The 25,321-nt window shown below is 44.7% G+C and overlaps 1 protein-coding gene and 1 pseudogene across 3 annotated transcripts; both read left to right on the top strand.

The window, feature by feature from the left end:
* The first annotated feature begins 1,195 nt into the window (after nucleotides 1-1,195).
* On the top strand, nucleotides 1,196-6,382 carry LOC309850335 (rRNA-processing protein FCF1 homolog pseudogene; annotated as a pseudogene). Its single transcript has one exon. The product of its transcript is annotated as an rRNA-processing protein FCF1 homolog pseudogene (transcript).
* Nucleotides 6,383-7,199: 817 nt separating this feature from the next.
* LOC309850333 (uncharacterized protein) lies at nucleotides 7,200-18,148 on the top strand (the record flags this gene model as incomplete). Of its 2 annotated transcripts, none has more annotated exons than XR_014304188.1 (3): nucleotides 7,200-7,877; nucleotides 10,362-10,602; nucleotides 11,935-12,813. XR_014304188.1 is itself a non-coding variant. In XM_082704127.1 (3 exons), 3 exons carry the CDS (start codon nucleotides 7,200-7,202, stop codon nucleotides 18,140-18,142), a joined length of 402 nt encoding a protein of 133 aa, XP_082560253.1. In that variant the 3' UTR covers nucleotides 18,143-18,148. The 2 variants fall into 2 exon arrangements, 1 of the variants encoding a protein (XP_082560253.1); XM_082704127.1 differs by lacking the exon at nucleotides 10,362-10,602 and adding an exon at nucleotides 18,036-18,148 and having other exon boundaries at nucleotides 7,200-7,351; nucleotides 11,935-12,077.
* Between the last annotated feature and the right edge of the window lie 7,173 nt (nucleotides 18,149-25,321).

The raw sequence follows: 25,321 nt of genomic DNA, 5'->3' as shown, positions 1-25,321 counted from the left end.
GGACACAGTCATGAAAAGAAAAGACAAGGTCTCTGCTTTTAAGGAGCAGATATTCTAATGCAGAAATGAGAAAATAAATATGTAAACAAACATTATATTAATGAACAGTGATCAAATAGTGATTAATGAATAGTGATCACAGCTAAAAAGAAAACAGGACACAGTAAAGGTTGAGTGACAAATGGATGTATTTTAACTTGGATGAACCAGGAAATATAGAACAATGAGTTGAATCCAAATGACACAAAGGAGCTAGCCACAGGAAGTGTGGGAAGAGTGTTCCCGCCCAAGGTATCAGCATGTATACAAAAATGTCCTTGGAGCTCTTCCCTCCAGCCCCTGCTCTCAAATCTCTGACCCAGCTAGGAGGGGACATAATCTAGGACTTGTGTCTCCCAAAACTCATTCTAAATCTTTGTTCGGTGACTAAATTATTCAAGCTTGAGAAATTAAAAACATATGCTAACAAGATCTTCCCACCATCTACAGAGAGATCATCTTAAAAGCATCATGAAATAGTAACACTGAAATTCTAAAAAAACTTCTGTTCTAACATTTTAATCAATTTTATATCAAACTCCTTTGTTGAATTTATATACCCATTTGACATATTTATGAAGAGACAAAAAAAACCCCTACATTCTGTAAATGTATTTATCCATCTAACAAATATTTGAGTACCTAATTACACTCTGTTCCAGCTGATTTCTTCTCTTTATCTCTTTTTCCCCCTCAATTTAACACCAATCATAATCTATGTAGGCTTTTAGTTCGCTTTTCAAAATTAATTTCTTGAGCTATTTAAAGGAATTATCCAGTGCTAGAGTTCTCAACACTGGTCACACATTAGAATCACTTAAGGAACTTTTTTTTTTAAGATTTTATTTATTTATTTGACACACAGAGAGATCACAAGTAGGCAGAGAGGGAGGGAATCATGCTCCATGCTGAGCAGAGTGTCCCATGCAGGGCTCGATCCCAGGACCCTGAGACCATGACCTGAGCTGAAGGCAGAAGCTTAACCCTCTGAGCCACTAAGGCAGCCCCTCACCTGAGGAACTTAAAAACAAAAAGCCCAAAGGGCACCTGGCTCGTTCAGTCACTGGAGCGTGCAGGTCTTGATCTCAGGGTTGTGAGTTCAAGTCCCATGTTGGGTATAGAGATTACTTAAAAAAAAAAGAAAGAAAGAAAGAAAGAAAGAAAGAAAGAAAGAGCCCAAGCCCCAGTTTGTGATTGTTTAAATGTTTCAAGAAATTTGATGCTAAATGTTGTAAGACTAGTTAAATAACAAAGATATATTTACATAATACTTCTTGCTCTCAAATTTTGAACAAAGAACTTACTAATAATCAATAACTTAGTAGGCCAACATTTTATTTAAATAAGTTTTATGGTACTACAAAGAGTGAATTAGAAAATCAAAAGCAAGGAGAAATGGGCATGGTGTGAACATGGGAAAGCAAGAGAAAGCAAGAAAGTATGTGACCGGGAAGTGAATGCTTAGCTCTGAGATCCTTCTCCGAGAGAAGGACAGATTAAAACCTAAAAAGAAAGAAAAGAAGGATCCCATGCACTCAAGGAAAGAGAAGTCCCCCAACATCCCTCCTGCTTTTTCCAATATAAACACACAGCTGGGCCGACTTACCACATCCTGGTTGGTACCGACTTTATCAACTTTTCTATTTAGGCCAAACTTGACCGGTCAATGATGGACGGGCTGTGTGCCAAGTGTACCAGTTGTACAACTGACTGTGTAATGGCTGAAACTGAGAAACTGGGGTGAAAGTATCAAGAGGCTCTAAGGATTGTGAAAGAGCCAAGATTCAAATGATTACCACGTACACACAAAACTATGCAGATGACTGCTCAGTACGGAAGTAATTCAGAGTGTTACACTGTGGCATCAGCTGACCCAGACCCAGAAGATTGCTGGAGTTCCCATCATGGACATCTCTAACCATATAGACGACACTGAGCGAATGCCAGATGATGATTGAGCCCCTCACTCCTATGTCTTAATAGAGTTCCTCAGAGTTCCTCTCCTTTACCAACTTTTCCTGTTGCCAGTTCATACAAGCAATTCTCCTTACCCAGTTCCTCTGTTCTGAGCTATGGCTAAAGACACTCATTTTTTTATGTTTTGAAACTGATTATCTTGTACCATTTTACTTTTTGTTGCATCTTTTTATAAATCAGATGACCGCTCACAAGACAAAAAAAAAAAAAAAAAAAAAGGAATGGAAAAGACCAAAAGGGAGGACAACAACAACAAAAAAACAGTTCTTTTTTGCCGGGAACCCTTCTTACAAGTGCCAATCAGATAAACTATATCTGATGTTACATCGTCACAACTCCTCTATCATCAGGGAAAGTAGTTCACATAAGAAAATTTCTCTATAAAATGAGTTCCAGGCTTACATTCCATATTTGGCTAATTAGAATTTCATTACGATGTCTGTCTCAAACTGATGCGGAAGAGAATGGAATCTTGTCATCAAGACGTGACATCGAACTAAGAACCCACAGGGTAAGCACTCAGCTCCTGTGATACGAAGACAGCTCCTGGGGATGGGTGACCCTGGGCAACAGTGGGTGACCTGCGGGCCTGCGGCTATCTGCCGTCTGTCACTCTTCCCTCTTCCTCCTCTGTCAGCTTCTATCTCCAGCCGCCGTCAACAAAGTCCACCTCAAACAGCCATCACTTCCCTCTGGTCCCATTTACCGTAGCTAAGCTCCAGGCCAGGCATCCAGATCACCAGCCCTGTGGGAACTTCTTCTAAGGTAAGAGGTGGCCCTATTGGTGAAATGCAGGTGCCAAGGCATGCGGACATTGTGCCATCTTCTGCGCTATTTTTAATGTTCTGATTGTCCCATTTCCCTCAGTTCCCACCTGTGGCCTCTGGAATGGAACATATTACAGTAGGATTTCCAAGGACTGATGCGTGGGGGTCAGGAGATCTGGCCTGTGATTGGCCCCAACTAGCTGTGTGGCTTTAAAGGAAGTCATCACACCTCAGGCCTCAGTTTCCTTATCTGCAAGCCAGGATGGACTGGAGTCTTTTCAGAGGAGCCGGCAAAGATCACATAGATAAGCACCACCTCATTATACTAACAAGCAAACAGAAGGCCGGAGGCGAGTGATTTGCCCCAAGTCAGACATAAGCAGGCAGAGAGCAGAGCCGAGGATGGGACCCACATCTGCAGGTCACAGCTAATCAGCCAGCACAGTACAAACAGATCTGAGCAGCTGCTCATTCTTCCCCTTTTCCGTTTTGTCCATCAGAATGCATGCTCCCTGCAAACAAGGACACACAGGACCTGCTGCCTGTCTCAAAATTCCCAGTTCAGCCAATTAGAACAGGGAGGAGCCTCAAGGACTTACCCCCCCCACCCCCACACACGGTTCTTTTACCTATGGAACATGAGGGTACATACATTCACCGTCCAGAGGGCTCCTGCCTTCACTTCTCATGGAAAAGGTCTTCATGTGCCTACCCGGGGTGCCAACGAAGCCACAAGTTCCAGAGAGGAACTGACACAGAGAAGTTCGAAGGAGGCAGACTGGCTCAGCACAGAAACAAACTGTCTACCAAGGAAAACTACCCCATGGGGGACTGATTCTCTTTGAAATACGTTCGAGTGCGTGGGAAAATGGTTTTTCAAGAGCTGGTGGACTGACCAGTCACCTGGTACATACAAGATCACATCCGCATTCTGACAAGAGTGGCTTGCCTGCAGTGTAGACCAGGGGCCAGAAAGACAAGGAAGGCGCATGGAGACTGGGTGAGAAGCTTCTACGGTGTGATGGCAAGGGCGCACTGCAAAGGTACGAGAAGAGATGGAAAGATGTATATGGACTCAAGAGGTTTAGAAAGCGAAATCGACAGGACTTGGTGTGACAGACTAGATTTTGGAAAGGTGACAGAGTAGGAGTTGACTTCTGGTTTCCCGACTCCAGGCTAAATGGATGAAGTGTATACTGAGAGAGGCAATAGAATAAGAAAGGTGGTTTTCAGTGGAGGAGGTGCTCATGAATTCCGTCTTGAACCTGATGAGTCTGAGGGGCCACAGACACATCCGAGAAGAAAGGTCAGCAAGTCTGATACACAGAACTGGTGCTCAGGAGGCGTGTGGGCCAGAGACAGGAATCTGCCTTACCTGCTGATAGGTGGTCATGAAGCTGCACAAAAGGTCATCTAGGGAAAGAAAGGAACACGGGGCTGAGCCCATAATCAGCATTCAGTGGCTACCAGGAGCATGACTTTGCACAGGAGACACATCAGAGAGGTAGAAGAAAGACAGGAAGCAATGCAGAGCATTTGGTCTACTGCGATGTCAAGTAAGGAGACAGAGAAAAGTCGGGTGCGCTGACTTAGAAACAGTTTTGGTAAGAACTCTTTAGTGGAACGACAGGGCCTGAAGGGTGGAAGGTGGGAAAGTCAAGTCAACCCCTGAGCACTGGCTGTGATGTGCGACAGTGACAGGGCAATACCTAGAGGTGGGGCAGTCAAGTGGGAGAGAATAAAACAGGAGTGCATGATGGGAAGGAGTGCAGGGGAGAGGATCCTCGCAGGCTCCTGGAAGGGCGGGAGGGCATGGACTCCGAGCCAGAGTGGAGACTGAACCCGAGGAGGAAGGAGAGCCCCTCCCCGTACCAGGCGAGGAGGAGAAGGGGACAAATACAAGAATGGGATCATGATCAGCAGGATGGAGGAGGTCCCGTGGGATGGCTGCTAATTTTTCTGTACGACTGGAGATGAAGTCATATGTTGAGATGGAAGAGGAAGGCTACATGTGATGTCAATAGCACAACCATGTAAATGGTCTAATTTATCTGTTATGCCACTTTCTCCCCCTACTACCAATACCTTATGTCCTGCTCATCTATTATTTGGCTGTCAACCCAAAGGATTTTCGTATTTCTAAGCCGACAAAGTATGATGTTGCCAGTGCCTCTGCCCCAGGTGACCCTTCCCCATCTGCCATTCCTGCACTTTGATCACCTACCTCTTTTGCATACCTTTCCCCTTCTATTTCTCATTAGATCTCATAAACATGACTTTTTAAGTAGTCTCCTGCCACCAGTCAGCTCGAACTCAACAGATATGACCATGCAACTTCCTGCTGTAAACCTGACTGCAGCTCTACCGTGAAGACTGCATCAACGTGGACACCTCAATGTATGCAGTGTCCAAGGTGCAACCCGCAGCCCCACCCAATCTCCCTTTCTACCATCCCAGTCTCATTCCAAAATGTGCCAAACAAGACACCTATGTAGAAATACAACCCCGACAGCAAGCTCTCCACTCATTTCTGCCTCGGAACTGTAACTTAACAAAACATCTCTCTGACAGAAACACAAATTGCATATAACTTTTATCTCCAGCTCCCACATAGAAGATCAATACCACTTTACACAGAACAGCTGTTCCATGTATTTTCCTTCTATGTATGAAGGGGTCACGTTCATTCACACTACAAATTGTACATTATATTCAGAAATGTCAGAGCCTTGAAAGAATATGGAATTGCTGGCATTCTAGCCACTTTCCCAGTTTGCTCTCTTCCTACCTCTAAGTCCTACTTTAGAACTGCTATTTTGAGATTTCTATTTTCCGAAGCTGCTTTGACCAAAGGCATTCTGTCAGCTCAGAGTGAGAAAGATGGCGGGGCGAGGAAGTGTGAGAAAATGCTAGTGTTAGGCCCAAAGAAAGCCTGATGAAGTCCAAAGACAGACAAGCTAAAGAGACTTCCGTGCTTTGACATTCTTTAAGTCTGTGTGTGTGCCTTTTCTTCTTCCAATGACCTCTCTCCTCATCACGTGTCCTTCATTAACAAAAGGTTTCTGGATCAGAGAATTCACTCTGTGCTCTCCTTCAGACACTCCATTCAATTTACACCTTTTATTACAGTGGCTTAACATCACCATACAAGAACAAGAGTACAATATACCTTCGTCTAGACATCCCTACATATTAAAAATGATATGGCCACACCGCAGAGGATCCAGACATAAGCACTTTTAAAGCCAGAGTTTGGGAGATGTGATCTGAATGCAAGTATCAAAAAGGAACTAGCTGGTTAACCCAAAAAAGAAAAAAACATATTATGACTTGAAGCCATAAAAAAGTAAGAAATTCAAACTCTTTTCAGAATTTTAGGTACCTACAGAGCCAAAACTTTTTAACACTGAAACCAGCTACTAAATCCCAATCCTTAGAAATTAAACATATACATTTTGATAGTTTAAGTACAGACCCAGGGAGATACAGAAAAAAGACAAAGCTCCTCCTGGCTCTGATTCAAACCTTGGGACATTTTCAAGGCTAAGTCTGATGAACCTTTCCTGTCAGTAAAAAGTCTTTTCAGTTTAAATTTCTATTCTGTAACTTTATATCCTACAGTTATCTGCTGCCAGCTTCAGGCTGACCTCACCAAGAGAAGTAGGGCAACTTTAGAAAAGGAGCTTGGTATGCTTTGTAGTACTGGACCAGAACCAGTAAGGACAGTACAGTCTTTCAGATTTCTCATTCCGGGAGCTTAAGACGAAAGTCAGGCATAAACGTTAGGTTAAGTGCCTTTTTGACCCGATTCCTGGTAAGTACGTGCGTTCAGAGATGTGCTCAACTCACAGTCGCTCAGCTTCTAGGCACAAGGCACTGGGAGGCTTCTGTCAGGCCAGGGGAGCGGCGGTCTGACTCTGCCGCACGGTACCAGAGGCGGGTCCTACGGGTCCGGGGCTTTTACGTTTAGCTCAAAACCACTTGCCCTGAACTTTCAGGACTTTTCATTCAATGTGCACGATTTCACAGAAGTGCTTTCTCCAGGCTGCACCTAGCCCACCCGAGGCCAAGAGACTCACTGCGAAGTGCAGTGAGGTCCCCGCCGAGGACCCGTCCGGGGCGGGGACGGCCCAGGAAGCCCGCAGGAGAAGCCCGAGGAGAGGCCCTAGAGGGCCAAGGAGGGCAGGCCACCCACGGCCCGGCTCCAGGGAGCAGAGCCCAGGCGCGCACCTTAATGAACTCGTCCTTGTCGAAGCAGAGTGTGTCCGGCCCCTTGGGCAGGTTCATCCTACTTCTCTCCCGCCGCCTCTCAGCACCGACACTCGAGCGAGGAGGAAAGGTAGGAGGCTGTGCTCCCCAACGCTATGGGTGAAGCCACAGCGTTTCCACCGCACAGAAGGCACCGCTTCCTCCAACATGGCAGCCCCCGCGCCACGGCCAATGAAAGAGGACGCCGCAGGCCCGCCTCCGCCTGCCTCAGCCCAGAGAGGCGCGCGGACCGGACCGCTGCCTCCGAGCCAGCAGGTGATGCTGCCCCCCTGCGGCGGAGGGCGACACTACAACCTCACGTACGTTTTGGCGGGGCAGCCCCACTGCTGTTGTTGCCCGGTGAGCGGGAGAAGGGAGGGCGGGGAGGGTCAGGGGCGCTCCCTCCCCACCTCGCCCTTTCCCTCGGAAAATCGGCCTGCGAGCCTCTTCCAGGACCTTCTCCCGAGATTGTCCCGCGGGAAGCATAGCCGTGGCGGGATGCTGGCCCTTTACTTCTGTGGCCGGTTGTCCAGAGTGGGGGGCGCGTCCCGGTGTCAGGCGTCCGGTCCCCGTGCGCGGCCGCTGCAGCCGCCTGGGCGCGGAGGCCTCTGTGGGAACCCGGCTTCCGCCCTCAGCCCCGGCACCCACCCGCTAGCATGGCTTCTCCCCCGCCGAGCTTGGCTCCAGCGATCTGTAGGGAGGAAGGTGGTCAGCTGGCAGCCTCGGGTCGTCTGGGCAGCTCCCGGCTCCACTTTGGCTCAGCTGCCGGGCGGCCACAAGTTTGGGTTCTCAGAGCTCTTAAAGAATCACCTCGCTACTGGCCGGCCGACAAAACGCAGCCGACAAGTAGATGTGGGAGCATGTTTATGTCCAGTCAGCTCTAGAATGGGCGGAATCGTGTGTTTGTGGCTAGCGTTGGTTCGATCGCCACACCTGCCCCCAATTTCCGAGACCCCCTCCTCCTCCTGCCATCCACCCCACATTTATTTTGAGATTTTTCTTTCCTCTTCCCTTGCTCTTTCTCCCACTGTACTCCCCTTTAGTGGGAATGTCACGGTCAAATGATGATTCATTTCTCTTTTTTTTCTCCGTGAGACTCTGACAGCTCAAACTACAGATCTCACGCGCGCCCTTCAGGCTGCAGCTTTGCTGTAATAGCCCAGGCCTGGGCTGCCCCTCCCAATGCTGTGATCTCCCAGAGATATCACATGCAGTCCTTAGAAAGGGATGGGACACAGCAAGACAACGGCTTACAGTGAGTCTTGCATTCGAGTCACTCCAAACGGGAAACAGGTCACTTTTTTTTTAAAAAACATGAGTACAGGACGCCTGGGTGGCTCACTTGGTTAAGCAGCTGCCTTCGGCTCAGGTCATGATACCAATGTCCTCGGATCGAGTTCCATTTCGGGCTCCTTGCTCAGCAGGGAGCCTGTTTCTCCCTCTGCCTCTGCCTGCCATTCTGTCTGCCTGTGTTCGCTCTCTCCGCCCCCCTCTCTCTGATAAATAAATTTAAAAAAATCTTTAAAACCTGAGTACAGAATCTGAAAGCAGTGGGCCTGGCAAGGCCTTGTTGAGGAAAACGTTCCCAGTCAATATCCAGAGACTGTGACAGGTAGGATGAGAGCTGGAATCTTATTTGGAGAATCAGAATAAATTGCCAGGGGAGCAACTATGAAAGTGCATTCTATGCCCTGTTGTGGTCATTTGGATATAGGGAATGAAAGCCTCATTATTTGGTCTTTGTTTGTTTACTCTTATTATGAAAACTCTCAAGCATACACCAAAGTGTGTAGAGCAGAAGGATCCCGGCCCTTCCGAGTACTTATCACTCTGCTTCCCCAACTGTTTCATAGGCCCTCCTCCTTCTACTGCCCCCAAAGTACCTGTATTTTTGTTTTTTGGGGAGGGGGGAGGTCTGGAATATATTTTAAAGTAAATCCCAAACATCACATCATTCCCTGCTCCCCAAATACCTTGGTTTACACATCAAAGAAGGAGGAGGAAAAGGTGGAGGAGGTGAAGACTGAGAAGGAGGAGGGATGAAGAAGAGAGATTTCTGCACATGCCCACTATGCCAGAATCAATAGGTCTAATAAGCTATTCCAATTGGCTCTGAGAGGCATGACTTTTAGCCCAGGGCCACAGTGCTCATAAGCGACAAGGGCAAATTCAGGCAGCGCAAACAGCAAGGCCCACACTCATCACCAAGGCACCAAGAGGGGGGGCAAGGGTGCCAGACCGACGGAACAAAGTTCTCTGGGAACCCCACCTGCCCTAGAAGTCCAGATGAGCGAGTAGTTGAACTGTTTTTTACCTTCATTGTCATTCCTTTCTGAAATTATTGCCGGCCTTTGGTAAAGACATGAACCTGAGCTTATGCAGCTTGGGGTACTGATCTTGGGGTTGCTGAAGAGAGTAGGTGCCAACAAAGAATGAAAATCCCTGCTGCCTGCTCTCCTTCCGAGAGTCAGGAGGGAATAGTCAAGACCCCATACAGTGCACTGCCACTTGGAGCCCTGGCTGTGGCAGTGCCGTGGCCCACCAAAGCCAGGAGCAACAGGCAAGACCCCAGACCCCAAATGCTAATGGAACACCCTGGGGAGGACAAAGGAAAGGCAGAGAGTCAGCGGAAACCTTCCCAAAGGACATTTCCCTCAGTTTCATCTGGGAGCTGACATTCAGCTGGTACACACCCCTTTAGCCACACAAAGTTTGGTGACTAGCCTCTGGCCAGAAACTGCTGTGTGTCTCCCTACCCTGAACCCTTCCCAAGATCCCTACCATGGCCTCGCGATCCAGGCACTGGGCGTGTAACACTTGACTCTGCAGGGGTCCCCGGGCCAGCTTTTGGTTAGTTAGTTGTCCGCGCTGTTAAAGATTTGACTACTGTTACATGTTTGACTCTCATCTTTGGTGATGGTACCTATTTCATAGAAAATAGAGGCTGGAATCCAGGAAACAGGCTGGAAGATGAAATTAAAAAGTGGATACAAAGCTTCTAATCAGAGCCAGACACAATCGGCGATCAACTATATCCCAGTCTCTCCCCTCTTCTCTGATCTGTAGTTTCCTTAATGAAGAATGAGACTTTAAGTTGACTTTTTTTTTATCTTCAAGTCTCTCTCTCTCTCTCGATTCCCTAACTTGCCTCTCTTGCCTTCATTTCATCCTAGAGCTTGTGCCCACGACTTCTTTTCTAAGTAAATATTAACCCCTTTGACTCTGAATCTCTGGAAAATTCTCAGTTCCCTATTTTTGCTGGCACTGTGACAGGTCCTCATTTCTCCTTCCCACTCCTCTCTATTTATAGTTTTCACATTTTTTTGGCAGGTTGGCTACAGAACACTCAAAAATTGCAAAGAGAAATATTGTGTTCTGGAAATTCATTTGAGCATTTTTTTCCAATATCGTCCTTATGCTCTTCTGATCCTCTCTTGAACTGTTCGACTAAAGCAGCTGACGCTTCCACCAGCAACCAGTCATCCTGTCCACTACTGTGGGAACAGAGGGTTTCCATTTGGAACTGCAGACTGAGCCTAAAGTCTGGTGGCCCTTGGTGCCAGGATAGCAGGTATGGGACGGGTGGGACATGGAGGACAAGCATCATGGTAGAGGTCTCCATTCGACCAGGAAAGCTCACAATGAGCCAACAGGTCCATTTCAACATCTTCTGTATTTTCCTTATAACCTGTTTCATTCCAGAGTGGATTTGAGATCATTTAGTTTGATTCTTAAATGTTTCCCATTCCAACTGGAAACAGACTCATCCTAGGGGCTCCCAAATTCTGCCTCATCTTCCTAATCAGTTAGTACCCCAAATTGGGTATGATAGTGCCAGAACATTCTTCCATGTGTATTTTATAACAGACTAGTATTTTATTAGTTTTTTTTCAAACTAATAAGAATGATAAGGGCAACTTTTTTTTTTTTTTAAAGCATAGGCAAAATCACGAAAGACATTGAAATGAACCTAAAAGATTATAGTGTCTTCCAAGGGAAAACAGGTGTTGTCTCATGTACCCTTCTGGGCTGACCAATTCTATGGGATATTCTGTGCCTTTCTTGTCTTTGAGCTATTTTGCAACTCTATAGATTGTACATAATTGATGTGGATGCATATGATCTTGTCTAGCTATATGTAAATGAATTTTGTCCACTGGAAGTACAGTTGACCCCCTTTCCTTTGGTAGAGGCAGTTTTGCATCCATTTGCATTATATTTGCATATCTATTTGCATCTATCAAAGCAAATTCGTTTAAGTATTACTGATTGTATATGTGTCTGCCTTGAGATTCTTGCTTGAAGTGGTGGTAACATCTTAGTGGTTCCCGAGCTAAGGAATGAATTAAACAAAATCCCTTCAGGCATTCATCTCATATTTGTAAAATGGTCCTTATTTAATCTTTTCGAGAAAATGATACACTAGCAAACCATGACAAGATTCTGGTAAATGAAAAGTGCAATGAAATCAAATCGGAATGAATTTTAGAATTACCTTCAATGTGGTCCACGCCATGCCAGAGGCAGAGAATGAATGAATCTCAAAGACATGGCTTCTGGCCCCCAGGAGTTACAATAATCTGTGTCAACATTGGCATGCCTGAGAAATGCATGTGACTTTCCCATCAGGGTTTCCCCAGGGGTTCAGTTAACCTTTCTCTTCCAAGCTACCCTCTCTTGTAGTGATATCAACTGTGCCCTTGGTTTCAGCTCCCATTCCCTAGCAACATCTCTCCCACACGACCATCTGTTTCTTTCCTACCCACCAGGCCCGTGTAACTGACTACCTACTCATGCTATTTCACTGATGTCCCACCTATGCCTCAAAACCCAGCATGTTCAAAACTTGATTCATCATCATTTCTGAAAGAATGGCTTATCCTCTTTTGTTTTGTTTCTTTAGAAATGATTCTACCAATGCCAGCAGCATGCACCAGAAACCAGGAAGGAATCATACAGCTGAGCCAACCTGCTGTACTTTAAAACACTTGACCACAATTCTCCAGTGGATACTCAACCCTGGCTTCAAACTCCCTTGTCTCTCTGGTGAGTTTGCTTTCCCTCTAATGGATGACCGTTTCACACCTTCAAGACTTGCCTCAACAATCCCTACCCCCACCTCTCCTGAACTATGTCACCTCACTCCCAGCTCCTGTCCTAGGGATGAGAGAGCAGAAGGCAAGCTGAGGACAAAGCAGAAACTGGCACCCTACACCCTCTCCCCATGCCATATGTGTAACATTCCTCATGCACTCCTGGCTGCCCTAAAGGAAAAACGATGCTTAACTGATAGAGATCCCAGTCCTGCAGGACAGGAGTCTCCCTCCATCTACGAATGTCCTAGTGACTTACAAGGAAGGAATAAGCTTTCTCATCAATAGTCTGACTTCCAGAGATCCATACCTCAGTTTCCGGAAGCCCTAACATCACCCTCCCCTCCATAAAATTGAGGGAGGCTAAGGGGGAGGGAAGTGTAATAAAACTGAATTTCTTCTAAGCCCAAAGCCCAGTGACAAGGATGTGTGATAGGAGGAATGTAACATATCTCCAGGAAACTCCCGACTGTCTTCATGCTTTCCCTCATTAGAGGCCAAAACAGCCTTGACTTGACAATAACCAGGTCTCCCTTATCCTGAAATTCTTCTTTAGAATATGACAGTCCTTCTGGACACCCCCTTTGTCCTCACCTTCCTCAGCTCCCAGTCAACCATGCCTCTGTCTGAGCAGCTCTTTCTGACCCTGGGTCCTGTCCCTGTGTTTTAATAAAACCACCATTTGCACCTAAGATGTCTCAAGAATTCTTTCTTGGTCATCGGCTCTGGACCTCACCCCATCAAACCTCACCTGTGTTCCAAAACTTCATCACTAGTGTCACACTTCAAGAAAATAAAAGCCCCTTGTGCAGGAATTCCCTTATCTTACCACTACCCAATCAAATCTATACCTACATTTGTATCAATTTTTAATTTGTTTTTAGACATTTACTCAACAAATATTTAGTCAGTACCTACTGTGTGCTACACACTGCCCTGAGTGTTTGTAAATCTGTGGCGAACGACACAGAAAAGTTCCTGGCATCATGGAATTTACATGGTAATTGGAGAAATGTACAAGAAACACAGAAAGAGTTGAAGACAGAGCAGGTTTATTGAGAAGAGCAGACATCCCCAGCTGGGGTTTGTTCTTCCTTGTGCCTGGGATTTGTTCCCTCCAGCCCTCTCCAGGACTCCACTCCCAGGGTCAATATCAAGTTCTTGTTCCAATGGATCCTTCCAGTCAGAAGACAAATGACCTTTTTCTTAAAAACAAAAGGAAAACCCCCAAAACAAAGACTTCCTTTAACCTTCTACCTTCCTATAACAACCTCCATATTTCTCTCCCCACCTCATTCCCAGCATAGCTTGTAAAATATTTGTCTACACCTGTGGGTGTAGGGTACCATGTCCCCAAGGGTAGTTGAAAAATCTCTATAAAGAATCCTTATGTGCAGATCATTTTAAGGGAGTCCATTTCCAGATCCAAACTCCATGTGTGCTCTGTAGGATAGGTGATATGCCCATTCCTGGGTCTGATATCAGGATACTCCTCTCCTTCCTGGAAGATCAAGACACTCCTCTCAGATCTTATTAGAGTGTAGGACTTGGGCTGATACCAAAGTTGAAATACCAGTTTTGTTTCAAATAATGCCCTTCTGTGGGCAGTCCTGGGGCTCCACCTTTAGGGCTTCCTCTCCTTATTAGGGTAAAGGTCATCGTAAAGGGGATTTGGGCAGATGTTGGAAGTGCTCTGACATCAGAATAACAATCAGTTTTGGTTAGTGACACTCATTCCTTCATATTTAAATTAAACTACATATTTTTAGGGACATAATAGGAAAAAGCACAAGTAAGGATTTTAATGGTTTCATTCCATTCCAGTGTGGTTTGGGAAATAAAATAACAGAAAATGAGACTGTTCTGCTTTAAAAAAGAAAATCAACTTGTAGCAGGCAAATGTTATTCCAATGAAGTCGATCCTTTTCTATCTCATTTTCTTTTTAAAGATTTATTTATTTGGTAGACACACACACACACACACACACACACACACAGAGAGAGAGAACACAAGTAGGGAGAGCAGGGGAGGGAGAAGCAGGCTTCCTGCTGATCAGGAGTGTGGGCCTTCATCCCAGGCCCCTGGGATCATGACCTGAGCCAAAGGCAGCTGCTTAGTGACTGAGCCACCCAGGTGCCCTCTATCTCATTTTTTAAATGTTTAATATTTTCAACACCTAGTTAATAAAATATACATATATTGTAATGAAAAGTTTATGATTAAAAAGTTTCAGATGCCCACTTAAAAATGTGCAAGGTGTGTGAATTCTCATAGGCGGTCCATGCACCATACATGCCTATCACTAGCAAACGTGGATGTACTCGGTGTCTCTAGGTTCCCGCTTCCTTAGTGCCCTCTTAATCACATGGTTTCTCTTCCTACCATCCTGGATCTGTATTCTCAATTTGCTTCTCTATTTCATCTCCACCCCTTTGAAGAGCTTGATTCTGGGTCTTCTGTAGCTATGCGTTCGCTCTCTCTCTCTCTCCCTCGATCAGGCTTTCACAACCTAGCACTATTGATACCTGGTGGGTGATTCTCTGCTGTGGGGCTGTCCTGTGCCCTGCAGGACAGTTAGCAGCATCTCTGTTCTCTAGCCACTAGATGCCAGCAGCACCCCCCCCCAAGTGGTGACCACGAAAAATGTCGCCAGATATTGTTCAATCGGCCCTGGGAGCAAAACTCCTTGCCTCCCAGCTCCAGTTTTAAAACCACTGCTTTAGCCGATTCCATTCAGCATCATTGATTTAAGTTCTTTGTAGAAGCTGAAGGCTCTGAAGTTAACGTCTTTAATCCTAACCCGCCCTTGGAGCTGAGAATCACATGGCCAGCTGCCTGCAGCGTATTTCTCCATGAATATGTAACAGGAGTCTTATTTTCACCATGATTTCTATCCTGCTCCCTCCTCAACCTGCTCCTGTCCCAGTCTCCCCATCTTAGTAAACAGCATCCCCACCTCCTACTGGCTAAAGCCTCAGCCCCTGGGATAAATTCCCCCTTTCCCTTTTCTCGTATCTAATCCATCAGCAAAACCAACTGATTTGACCTCCAAAACAGAAGTCAGACTTGATCACTGCTCTTTATATCCACTGCTCCCATTTGAATCCAAACCCTGAAATTTTTTTTGCACTTCACTTTTAACAGTAATTGGTCCCACGACTACACCTACACAGATATTTTACAAGATCGCTAATCACCACCAAGTTGCCAAATCCAATGATTAACCCTCAGATCCAAATGACTCAACCTGTCAGTCCTATAGACATAGAAGTCCCTCCACTTCTCTGGAAATATTCTATCTTTTTCATCGTAATGTTGGCTCTCCCTTCCTCTTCCACACTGGTCAGTGATGATGGCTCCTTTCCTGGCTGGGTTTTTTTGAGCTTCCTGACCTTTAGACATCAGTCCTGTGCTCTGGGACTCGGACCTTCTGCTTGAGTTTTCTGTTGTATTAAAAAAAAAATTCAGCTGAGTACATTTTAAAGACCTATTGGCTTTATTCAATGATTCACGAAATGAATGGAGACTGAAAGGAGCTCAGAGGAGCAGTACAAAATGAAAGAATTTTATAGGCAGAAGAGAGGAGGAGCAAGGAAGTCACATCAGGCAAACAAGGCAGGTTGGTTATGGCCAGGTGACTTGGCTTCTGGGGATGGCAGGGGTCCGAGGGAGTGGGGATCAGGTGGTGTCTGCTTGCCTGGGCTCAGATTCCATTTCTGGGACAGCTGAAATCATAATTAAGTCTGGTTTGGGGGACATGGGGCTTAGCATAAGCAACTCCATTTTGGGCCTCTTGTTTTGTTTTTAATAGTTACTTCATAACAAATAATAACAAGTTTAGTAACTTTAAACAGCTCAGTTTACTATCCTACCATCTCTAGCTGTCAGGAGGCCAGACACAGCTTAACCAGGGTCCTCAGCTCTGGGTCTCACTCAAAGGAGGAGAGAAGGCGCCCACCAAACTGTGTTCTCACCTGCAGGTTCCACTAGGGAAGGCTCTGCTTCCAAACTCACTCAGGTTGTTGGCAGAACTCATTTCCTTGTAGCTGTGTGATTTGGGGGGCAGCCCATGCTGGGGCGGGCCAGAGAGATTCTCCAGGCTGTTAACTGGAAACCATCTTCAGCCCTCAGAGACTGCTTGAGGTTTCCTGTAATATAACTCTCTCCACAGGTGATTCCGAACTTGGCTCTTTGCTTCTTCAAGTCCAGGACAGCCTCTCACTCCAATCAGTAAAACAGTCTGATTTAATATAATGAGATCATAATAGTGACATCTTCTTACCTTGCCAAATTCTACTGGTTAAAAGCAAGTCCTAAGTCCCATACACACTCCCATCCATACTCACAGGACAAATACCAGGGGACAGATATCATGAAGCTGCCTTATCATGTTGCCAAACACACCTCTGTCCATACTCACTGCGTAGGTAAGCCCACTTCTTCTCAGAGCTTGAACCCTATGTCCTAACGGTGCTCATATTTGTGCCTCCAGCCTGGACCTCATGCATGAATGCCAGACTTGTGTGTTCAGCTGCTGGTTGGGCATCCCCATGTGGATTCAGCCACCATCTCCAGAACCAAACACCTGTTGCCCATCAAACTTGCTTCTCCCGTCGTCTTTCCAATCTTAGCAAGTGGTAACATCACTGTTCCAGGGCCTCAGGCCCCCAAAATTGTAAAATCATCCCAACTCTTGTCTTTTCCACACACTCCACACTTAATATATTTACAAATCCTGCGTGTTTTGTCTTCAATATACACCCAGAATCTCCCCCCTTCTACCCACCCCTGCATCTACTGCTCTGGTCTAGGCCAATACCCCCTCTCACCCAGATCAGTGATCCTCAACCAGGATATTTTGACAGGGTCTGGACACACTTTTCGTTGTCACAACTTGGGAGTGGGAAAGGGCGCTCCTGCGATCTAGTGGTCAGTGCACAGGACAGCTCCCCATAGCAAAAATTAATGTGGCCCCAAATGCCAGCAGTATAGAAATCTCAGTCTACATTAATTCAAGTAGCATCCCCACCCCACAACCCCACGAGTCTGTTCTGCACACAGCAGCCTGAGTGATTCTTTTTTCTCTTTATGATTTTATTTATTTATTTGACAGAGCGAGAGAGAGATCCATGTAGGCAGAGAGGCAGGCAGTGGGAAAGGGAGAATCAGGCTCCCTGATGAGCAGAGAGCCCAATGCGGGGCTCGATGCCAGGACCCCAAGACCATGACCTGAGCTGAAGGCAGAGGCTTAACCCACTGAGCCACCCAGGCGCCCCAATCCTTTTCTAATCTAAATCAAGTTAAGCCTCTTCAAAACCATCCCAAGCTCTTCTCATCTGGCACAAAGTTAAAGGCAAATCTTTACAATGGCCTTCAAGACTTTATGTGATCTGACCCCACTACCTTCCTTACCTACCTCCTACCACTTGCCGTCTTGCTCATTTTTTGCCCGGCATTATTGGTCGCTGTGTCATTCTTTTAACACACCAGATGTGCTCCCACCTTGGGCTTACTGTTTGCTTTGTGTGGGATGCTCTTCTCCAAACAGCACAACTGCTCGTTCCTTAATTTCCTCCAGGTCTTTCCTCAAACGAGGGAGACTTCCCTGACACAGTCCCATAGAAAATACCAACCTGCTCCCCTAAACCCCCACACCCCATGTCCACTCACTCAGCTTAGTTTCCTTCCTACCCCACATCAACCCCTGATATGTATGTATATTTATTTGCTTCATTTCTCACTCAACAACTAAAATGAAAACTCCAAGAGGACATCAAATTCATTTTGTTTCTTGTTAACTATTCTGTCTTTAGGGTTTAGAACAGTACCTGACACATAGTAGATGTTCCGTAAATATTGGAGAATGATTTGTTTCTATTTTTGCCTTTTCTCTATCCATTCTTTACACAGCAGCCAAAAATGACATTTTAAAAATGCAAAAGGAATCCCATGACCACCCTCCACCCACCAGTGTAAAACCCTTCAACGGCTTTTCATTGTGCTCAAGCCGCAGCTGACATTCTACAGCCCAGGCCAGATTAAGATTTCAGAAGACAATGGAAAGACGATGGTGTTGTCACCACCAGAGATATTTTAATATTTTTGAAGATTAGATCCCAAAGTAAGTGTGCTAAAAGCCTAGCAATATCCTATTTCACAAACTCAGATTTCATAAAGTCTCATTAGTCTTCTCACCTTGTGTAAATTTAATCTTTCCTCGGCCCCCTTTCCTCTTCTGTTTCAGGCACTCACCATACTTTGCCAGAATGACCATAACGGCCTTCCAACCTGTCATTTCTCTTCAGGAAAATGCCCCTTTCCCTCCCCTCCTCACACCAATTCATCCTCTAAACTTATTCTAAGATGATCACTCTAAAATGTGCATCTCATTGTGTCCTTCCCCTACAGGAACTTACTCAATAGCTCCTAAGGACGTGTGAATTTCCTTGGTGTGGTATTTTTACAAGACCCTTTGCTTGCAAGTGGCAGCAATCCAAAAAAAACTGGAGGAACCAAAAGGGAAAAGCAAGCAAACAAACAAAAAACAAAGGAATGTCCAGGTTCCTGTAGGGGTGGATACCACAGAAGTTCATAAAAATCCAAAAGAAGACAGGGCACCTGGGTGGCTCAGTGGGTTAAGCCTCTGCCTTCGGCTCAGGTCATGATCCCAGGATCCTGGGATCGAGCCCCACATCGGGCTCTCTGCGCTGCAGGGAGCCCGCTTCCTCCTCTCTCTCTGCCTGCCTCTCTGCCTACTTGTGATCTCTGTCAGATAAATAAAGAAAAAATTTTTTTAAAAAATCAAAAGAAGAGCTGCAGAACTAAAATTTCAGAATCAAGAACCAGGGACTGGAAACCGGCAAAACACTTTTCTCTTTGTCCATATCTCATGTTTACTTGTCTCCATATGGCTGCTTTCTTCTCTGGTCAGACTCTTCAAGTGTCCAGGAAGATGGCCATTGCCAGCTCCTGAATCCCATCCAGCAAGGCCAGTCACTCGCCTAAAGAGAGAACCTTGTCTTCCTGTCATTTACATATCAATCCCAGGGAGACTCTGATTGGTCCTATTGGTGTCAGGTGGACCAATCACTATGTGGGTTTATATGTGTGCCCATCCTCCCCCAGACTGCATAAAGCACAGGTGAAATTTTTTTAAATTAACATATAATGTATTATTTGCCCCAAGGTTGCAGGTCTGTGATTCATCTGTGTTACACATTTCACAGAACTCACCATATCACATACCCTCCCCAATGTTCATAACCCAGCCACCCTCTCCATACCCCCTCCATCCCCAGAAACCTCAGTTTGTTTTGTGAGATTAAGTCTGTTATGGTTTGTCTCTCTCCCCATCCCATCTTGTTTCATTTTTTCCCTCCCTACCTCCTATGACCCCCTACCCTGCCTTTCAAATTCCTCATATCAGAGAGATCATATGATAATTGCCTTTCTCTGATTGACTTACTCTACTTAGCATAATACCCTCTAGTTCCATCCAAGTCATTGCAAATGGCAAGATTTCATTTTTGATGGCTGCATAGTATTCCTGTGTGTGTGTGTGTGTGTGTGTGTGTGTGTGTGTGTGTGTGTGTGTGTTTATTACATCTTCTTTATCCATTCCTCTGTTGATGAACATCTAGGTTCTTTCCATAGTTTGGCTATTGTGGACATTGCTGCTGTAAACATTCAGGTTCACATGCCCCTTTGGATCACTACATTTGTATCTTTAGGTAAATACCCAGTAGTGGGATTGCTGGGTCCTAGGGTAACTCATTTTCCTCTTTGAGGAACCTTCATACTGTGAAGCACAGGAGAAATTATCCAGAGTGAACAGCGTTGTGTACCCAGAAAGAAGATGAGAAAGTACAGCGGTCAGGCACAACACATAGCCCACAGTTTCCACCATTTACACGATCTCTTCTATTCCACTTTTCCCTGCTCCTTCCGCATGTTCTGTGCTTGAACGACAGTGAGCCCCTGTGAATTCGTGGATGGCTTTGGCTTTCTCTTACCTGCATCTGGCCACACCTGCTGCTCTCTGTGCCTAAAACCCTATTTTCTGGCTTGTTATACAAAGATAATACTTCCAGACATTCTTCACACATCGTACACCTCATACATCACCTCCTCCAGGAAGTCTTTGTTTGGACTTAGGGGTTTTATTGTCATTTAGGGATAGTAAGGCCAACAGACCAGGAGATCACTGCTGTTGAAAAGACAATTGGTTACTCACAGATCCCAGAAGGAGGGGGCTGGCGCAGCCACCAGGGAGGGGTAGGGGAGGACAAAGGGGAGCACCGGGTTCCGTCAGGATGGGACTGAGGATAAGAGCCTTTATTGTGGTTTCTGTAGGAAGGAATAGGGGAAGTAGGGATGGTAGGTTGGGACTGGCTGATTTGGACACTTTCAGCAGGAGCTGGGGTATAACGGCTGTCCCTGGTTGTCTGGTACTTGGCCCTGGGGTGATTCGGACCCTGAGTAACAGTTCCACAGAGAAGGTGGTCAGGAATTAAGACTCTAGATTCATTGCTTTGCATTTAAAAACCTCACTCCCAGCTGAGGGGTAACTCTCTCTAGGAGCTGACCAACCCTGGAGGGGCAGTCCTTCCAGCTTCAGCAAGCACTCATGATGGTCAAAGTATCAAAATATGGAAAATAAAGGACGGTTACTCATCTTCCCTGATTTTTTTTTCTTTGTAAACTTCTTTTATTTAAATTCAATTAGTTAACGTAAAGTGTATCAATAGTTTCTAATGCAGAGTTCAATTATTCTTCCCTGATATTTTTTTCACCCTCTTCCCCTAAATCAGGTTTCTGTGACTCTTCCTTCTGATCACCATAATAACCAGTGCATATTTCTGTCCTTGCAAAGTGACAGTGTCAACAATGGCATCCCAAGTGACAGCATAGCAATGTTCAACCTTCAGATTCCTTTGAGGGAAGAGGGTGAGAACTTGAAGCCATTTTAATTTCGATGTAATGGATGTGTGACCTCATTTGATGTGGGTAGCCTGTAAGACTGCACTTCTAGTCTTTACTCACGTGTCTTAAAAATATTTTTATTCATATTTTTTTATTAAAATAATGACAACAAAACTCGAGGTGTGCTATATATCCTGAATTTCCACCATCACATTCACTTATAGAGCCATTATTCATTCATCCTCATACTGATTATTGAATACGTTTTTTTTCTCTGCATTATTGTGCCTATCTTCGACCTTCCAAATACACAATTAACCAGGAAAATTTAAACTCTGACTGCTCTTTTAAAAAATTCAGGCTTGTAAATATCCGTGCATAGAAAATCAAAACAATATGCCTGATTACACAATGACCCCTCCTACTGCTGAATGTATGTGCCTTATTATCTTTGTATGGTGCCTGGGTGTGGATTAGGAAAAGAAGCACCTTCCTTTGCATGGTTGCAGCTGTGTGCTGTGGAGACTGCTTGGGGAGCAAAGCACAGGTTGGTTTTTAGCCCAAAGTGTCTCCTTCTGGTAACCCTTAAAACGTCAAGCGAAGATGCTGAATGTGCACTATTTTGCCCCAATGGGTGTAGCTCGATTCATGTTCCTCCCTGGGATTTCCTCCGGGACCTGATAGTGTTATACAATAGCAAGTGAGGGACTAACCCATCACTGTGTAAATTTCTGCTGCCATAATAAAATGTGCATGTTTCTGTTTAGGAATCTGAACACGTATTTGACCTTCTTAGTGATTCAACTTTGAAGCAAAGACTTTTTTCATCTTTTCTTCAAGACTTTGGGTTAAATTAAGGGGTGCTCTGAGATTTTAAGGCAAATTATCATGAGTCAGCCTTTATCTACAGTTACTTATCTCTGTAATCAGATTTTTCTCAAGACACAAAATACACGTACACACAAAATAAAACACAGATACAGTTTAGATGCCGACTCAAATTGTCAGCCAGGGATGTTGAGTCCACATTTTTTAATCATCCCAGGTGATTGATTATATTAAATGAATATTAGCAGTTACAAAATAAATCTACAATAATACAATGTACTTTTATCATTTTTTTACATTAATGGTTTTTGGTTAATTTTTCCTGTTTCTTAAAAAATAATTTTAAAAAATATAGCTCTTCTATAGTTCGAATGTTTGTGTCCCCTCTCAAAAGCCATATGTTGGAGGGACGCCTGGGTTGCTCAGTGGGCTAAGCCTCTGCCTTTGGCTCAGGTCATGATCCCAGGGTCCTCGGATCGAGCCCTGCATTGGGCTTTTTGCTCAGCAGGGAGCCTGCTTCCCTCCCTCTCTCTGCCTGCCTCTCTGCCTACTTGTGATCTCTGTCAAATAAATAAATAAAATCTTTAAAAAAAAAGTCATATGTTGGAACCCTAATCCAAGTGTAATGACATTTACAGATAAGGCCTTTAGGAGATTATTAGGTCATGGTGGTGGGGCCCTAACAATGGGATTAGTGCCCTTATGGGAAGAGATGGGAGAGAGCCAATGATTTGCTATACTACATATAATATATGAAATATTATCATAATATTATATTACTATATCAATAAATGAAATGCAATAAATAAATAAATAAAATAAATTTAAATGCAATAAATAAATAAATTACAATGGAAGATTATTCAGCTTAACAAAGGAAGGACTGTGGGTGATGTCCCTGGTGGGCCATGCTGGCTCTTGGCTGGGACCTAAGCCAGGCCTGGACTGAAAACCTGCATCGTCCCACCAACTTGGGGTTTCCTGCTATCTGCCCTCCAAAGGACAAGTGTCCAGTGTCAGAGAATGGGGACAGAAATAGCCTCAGTTAGTTCCTACACTAAGAGTAGCTTTGGAAACTTCTGAAAACCCAACTCATCATCCATCTGGCTATTAAGGGACGTCTACAACATTAATCCCATGACCCATGTTTTACTTTGTAGAATTCTAAACATTCAACAAGCTTGTGAGTGGTCTATTTATTTGCAAGCTTAGGTTGCTGCTTCTTGTCTTTAAAAGCCAAGCACTGTAGTTGCTACCATAGATCGGTACAGTCTTTTACAGTTTTCAAAGCACTTATGAGTTCTTCCCCTATTCTTTACTTCTGAAAAGCAAAATGTGTATCAGTCAATGATGTAATTAGTTTGAACAGAAAAGAACTTTATTGAACATTATCAAGGACCTTGAAGAATGCCCAGAGGGTCAATGCCTGGTTCTGGGGCTGTACCACCGCAGGACTGCCCAGGGGAGATAGTGCAGTGATACCCCAACAGTTGACCCTGGATGGAACCATGGGCATGGCTGCTCAGAGAACTCCAGTCTTTTTCATCCATCCTTAGAAACAGATCCTACCTACTTGGTGCTTGCTTCTTCTTCTCCCATCAGAGCCTCATGTGGGTGCATCTGATGGGCAGACCTTGTATCATTTGCAAAGTAATTTCTGGCTTCTCTTGGGGTAGAAAGTCAACATGGGAAAATTCCTCAGAGGTAGGAAGAGTGTCCAAAGGATGCTGGCTGTTGCAAATTACAACAAACATGACAAACAATACCACTGACCATCAGAAGTGGGGTTTTAATGTATTGAAACAGTTATTATTGGGTTTTAATGTTACTGGGAATCATTTACTGTAGGTTCACAAGATATCTGATAAGAGAGCACCTTTTAGATTTCTCTAACCAATAATGTCTGCATTCTGATCCTGCAGAAAAAAGTTCTCTGAAAGTGCTGACCAGTTTTGATTGCAATATGATTTTTCAGCTGATTCTTTTCATATCCTATTTGAAGCAGAGCTCAAAGCTCTGTACTCAGTGGGTGCTTGTATAATTGTTTTAATTCATTTGTTAAACATAATTATCTTTCCTCACTTCTGTCCTATTCCTTTGATATATGCTCAGCAACTAGGTCCCTAATGGATGTGATTAGAGCTTCCCATGGTGTGCAGCATGTGAGGGAAGGGGTGTTACATCGTTAAGGTGGGGACACATCTTCATTTCATGTTTCAGGAACTTAAGCTGTTTCTTTTGACACCTGGGGGCTAAGTTAATGAGAGAGTTCTTTGATAGCTTTATGTGAGCTAATTCTGCTTGTCACCTGCTATAGGGGACCGGGAGAAGAGGGAGGAAGTCAGAGAGCAGAGAATAGGTGGGGTGCCTTTGTTCAGTGACCATCCCCTCATGTCAACCACAAACCCAATCATTAACTCTGTGCGTTTAAACACAGACATCCTGAGACAGATCAAAGACAGGTTCTTGGCAACAGGTCAGAACATATTCTTGGGAAAAAGAGTTATGCTAGTGGACCCTTGTGAATCTGAGGTGTCTTCCTCCTAGAGACCTGGGTGTTTTGCAGACAACCTCTCATCCACCTTTTTGCAATGTCCCTGCAAGGCACTTCTTCCCAAGTCTGGGAAAACTGAAGAATATTAAAATCTGTGCTCTTAGAGATGAGGGAAGGTGTCAATGAATCATCCTTCTGGGTTCTAACCTAGACTGACAACAGATAAGAACCGAGTTCAATCAAATGTGATAGGTATTGAGGGCTAGATGAGTCAGCATGGCTTAGATTCAAGACCAAAATAGTCTTGAATCTTCCTGTGCCCTGAATTGAAAAATGGTGCCCAGGAATAGTGTACCTGGCCCGATCCAGCCATGCTTACCCCAAGAATATGAAGATTTCCCCCTGCATTTTCTTTTGAAAGTTTTATGGTTTTAGCCTTTACATTTAAGTCTACAATCTATTTCCAGTTAATTTTTGGATATAGTGTGAGGCAAGAGTGATGATTTGTTTTCCCATACATACATGCAATGATAGAATTGCTTTCCAGCCTGTCCCCAAGAAGAATGAGCCTGGGTCTTTCCCACTGTTTCCTGGCAATGGTCCAGCACAGCTTTCCTTCAGAGCAGGCAAATAACTGAAAGAAAATCCTCAAATTTAACAATCTTGTCTACTGGGTTTCAATGGAAGTTCATGCATTTTATCCACTCCCCCTTTTCAACCTGCTTTCCATAGAGAACATCAATTCACCTGTTGGAATTAAACCTGAAAAAAAAGGGGCAACAAATTAAGCAACTTACAAGAGTGTCATGAAGTACTGACCTTTTATTCTTAACACAGTGACTGGACAGAACCCCTATTTTTGTGAGTAAAAAAGAGCAGGCACCCCTTCCCCATCCTATGCGATGGTGCACTTCAAAGCCTTGTCTAAGCAAATCTTAGAATGTAGAAGTTG

Source organism: Mustela nivalis (genome assembly GCF_964662115.1).
Source record: "Mustela nivalis genome assembly, chromosome: 16".
Lineage (NCBI taxonomy): Eukaryota > Metazoa > Chordata > Mammalia > Carnivora > Mustelidae > Mustela > Mustela nivalis.
The sequence above is the reverse complement of the archived record's forward strand: the minus strand, read 5'-3'. Positions and strand labels throughout refer to the sequence as shown.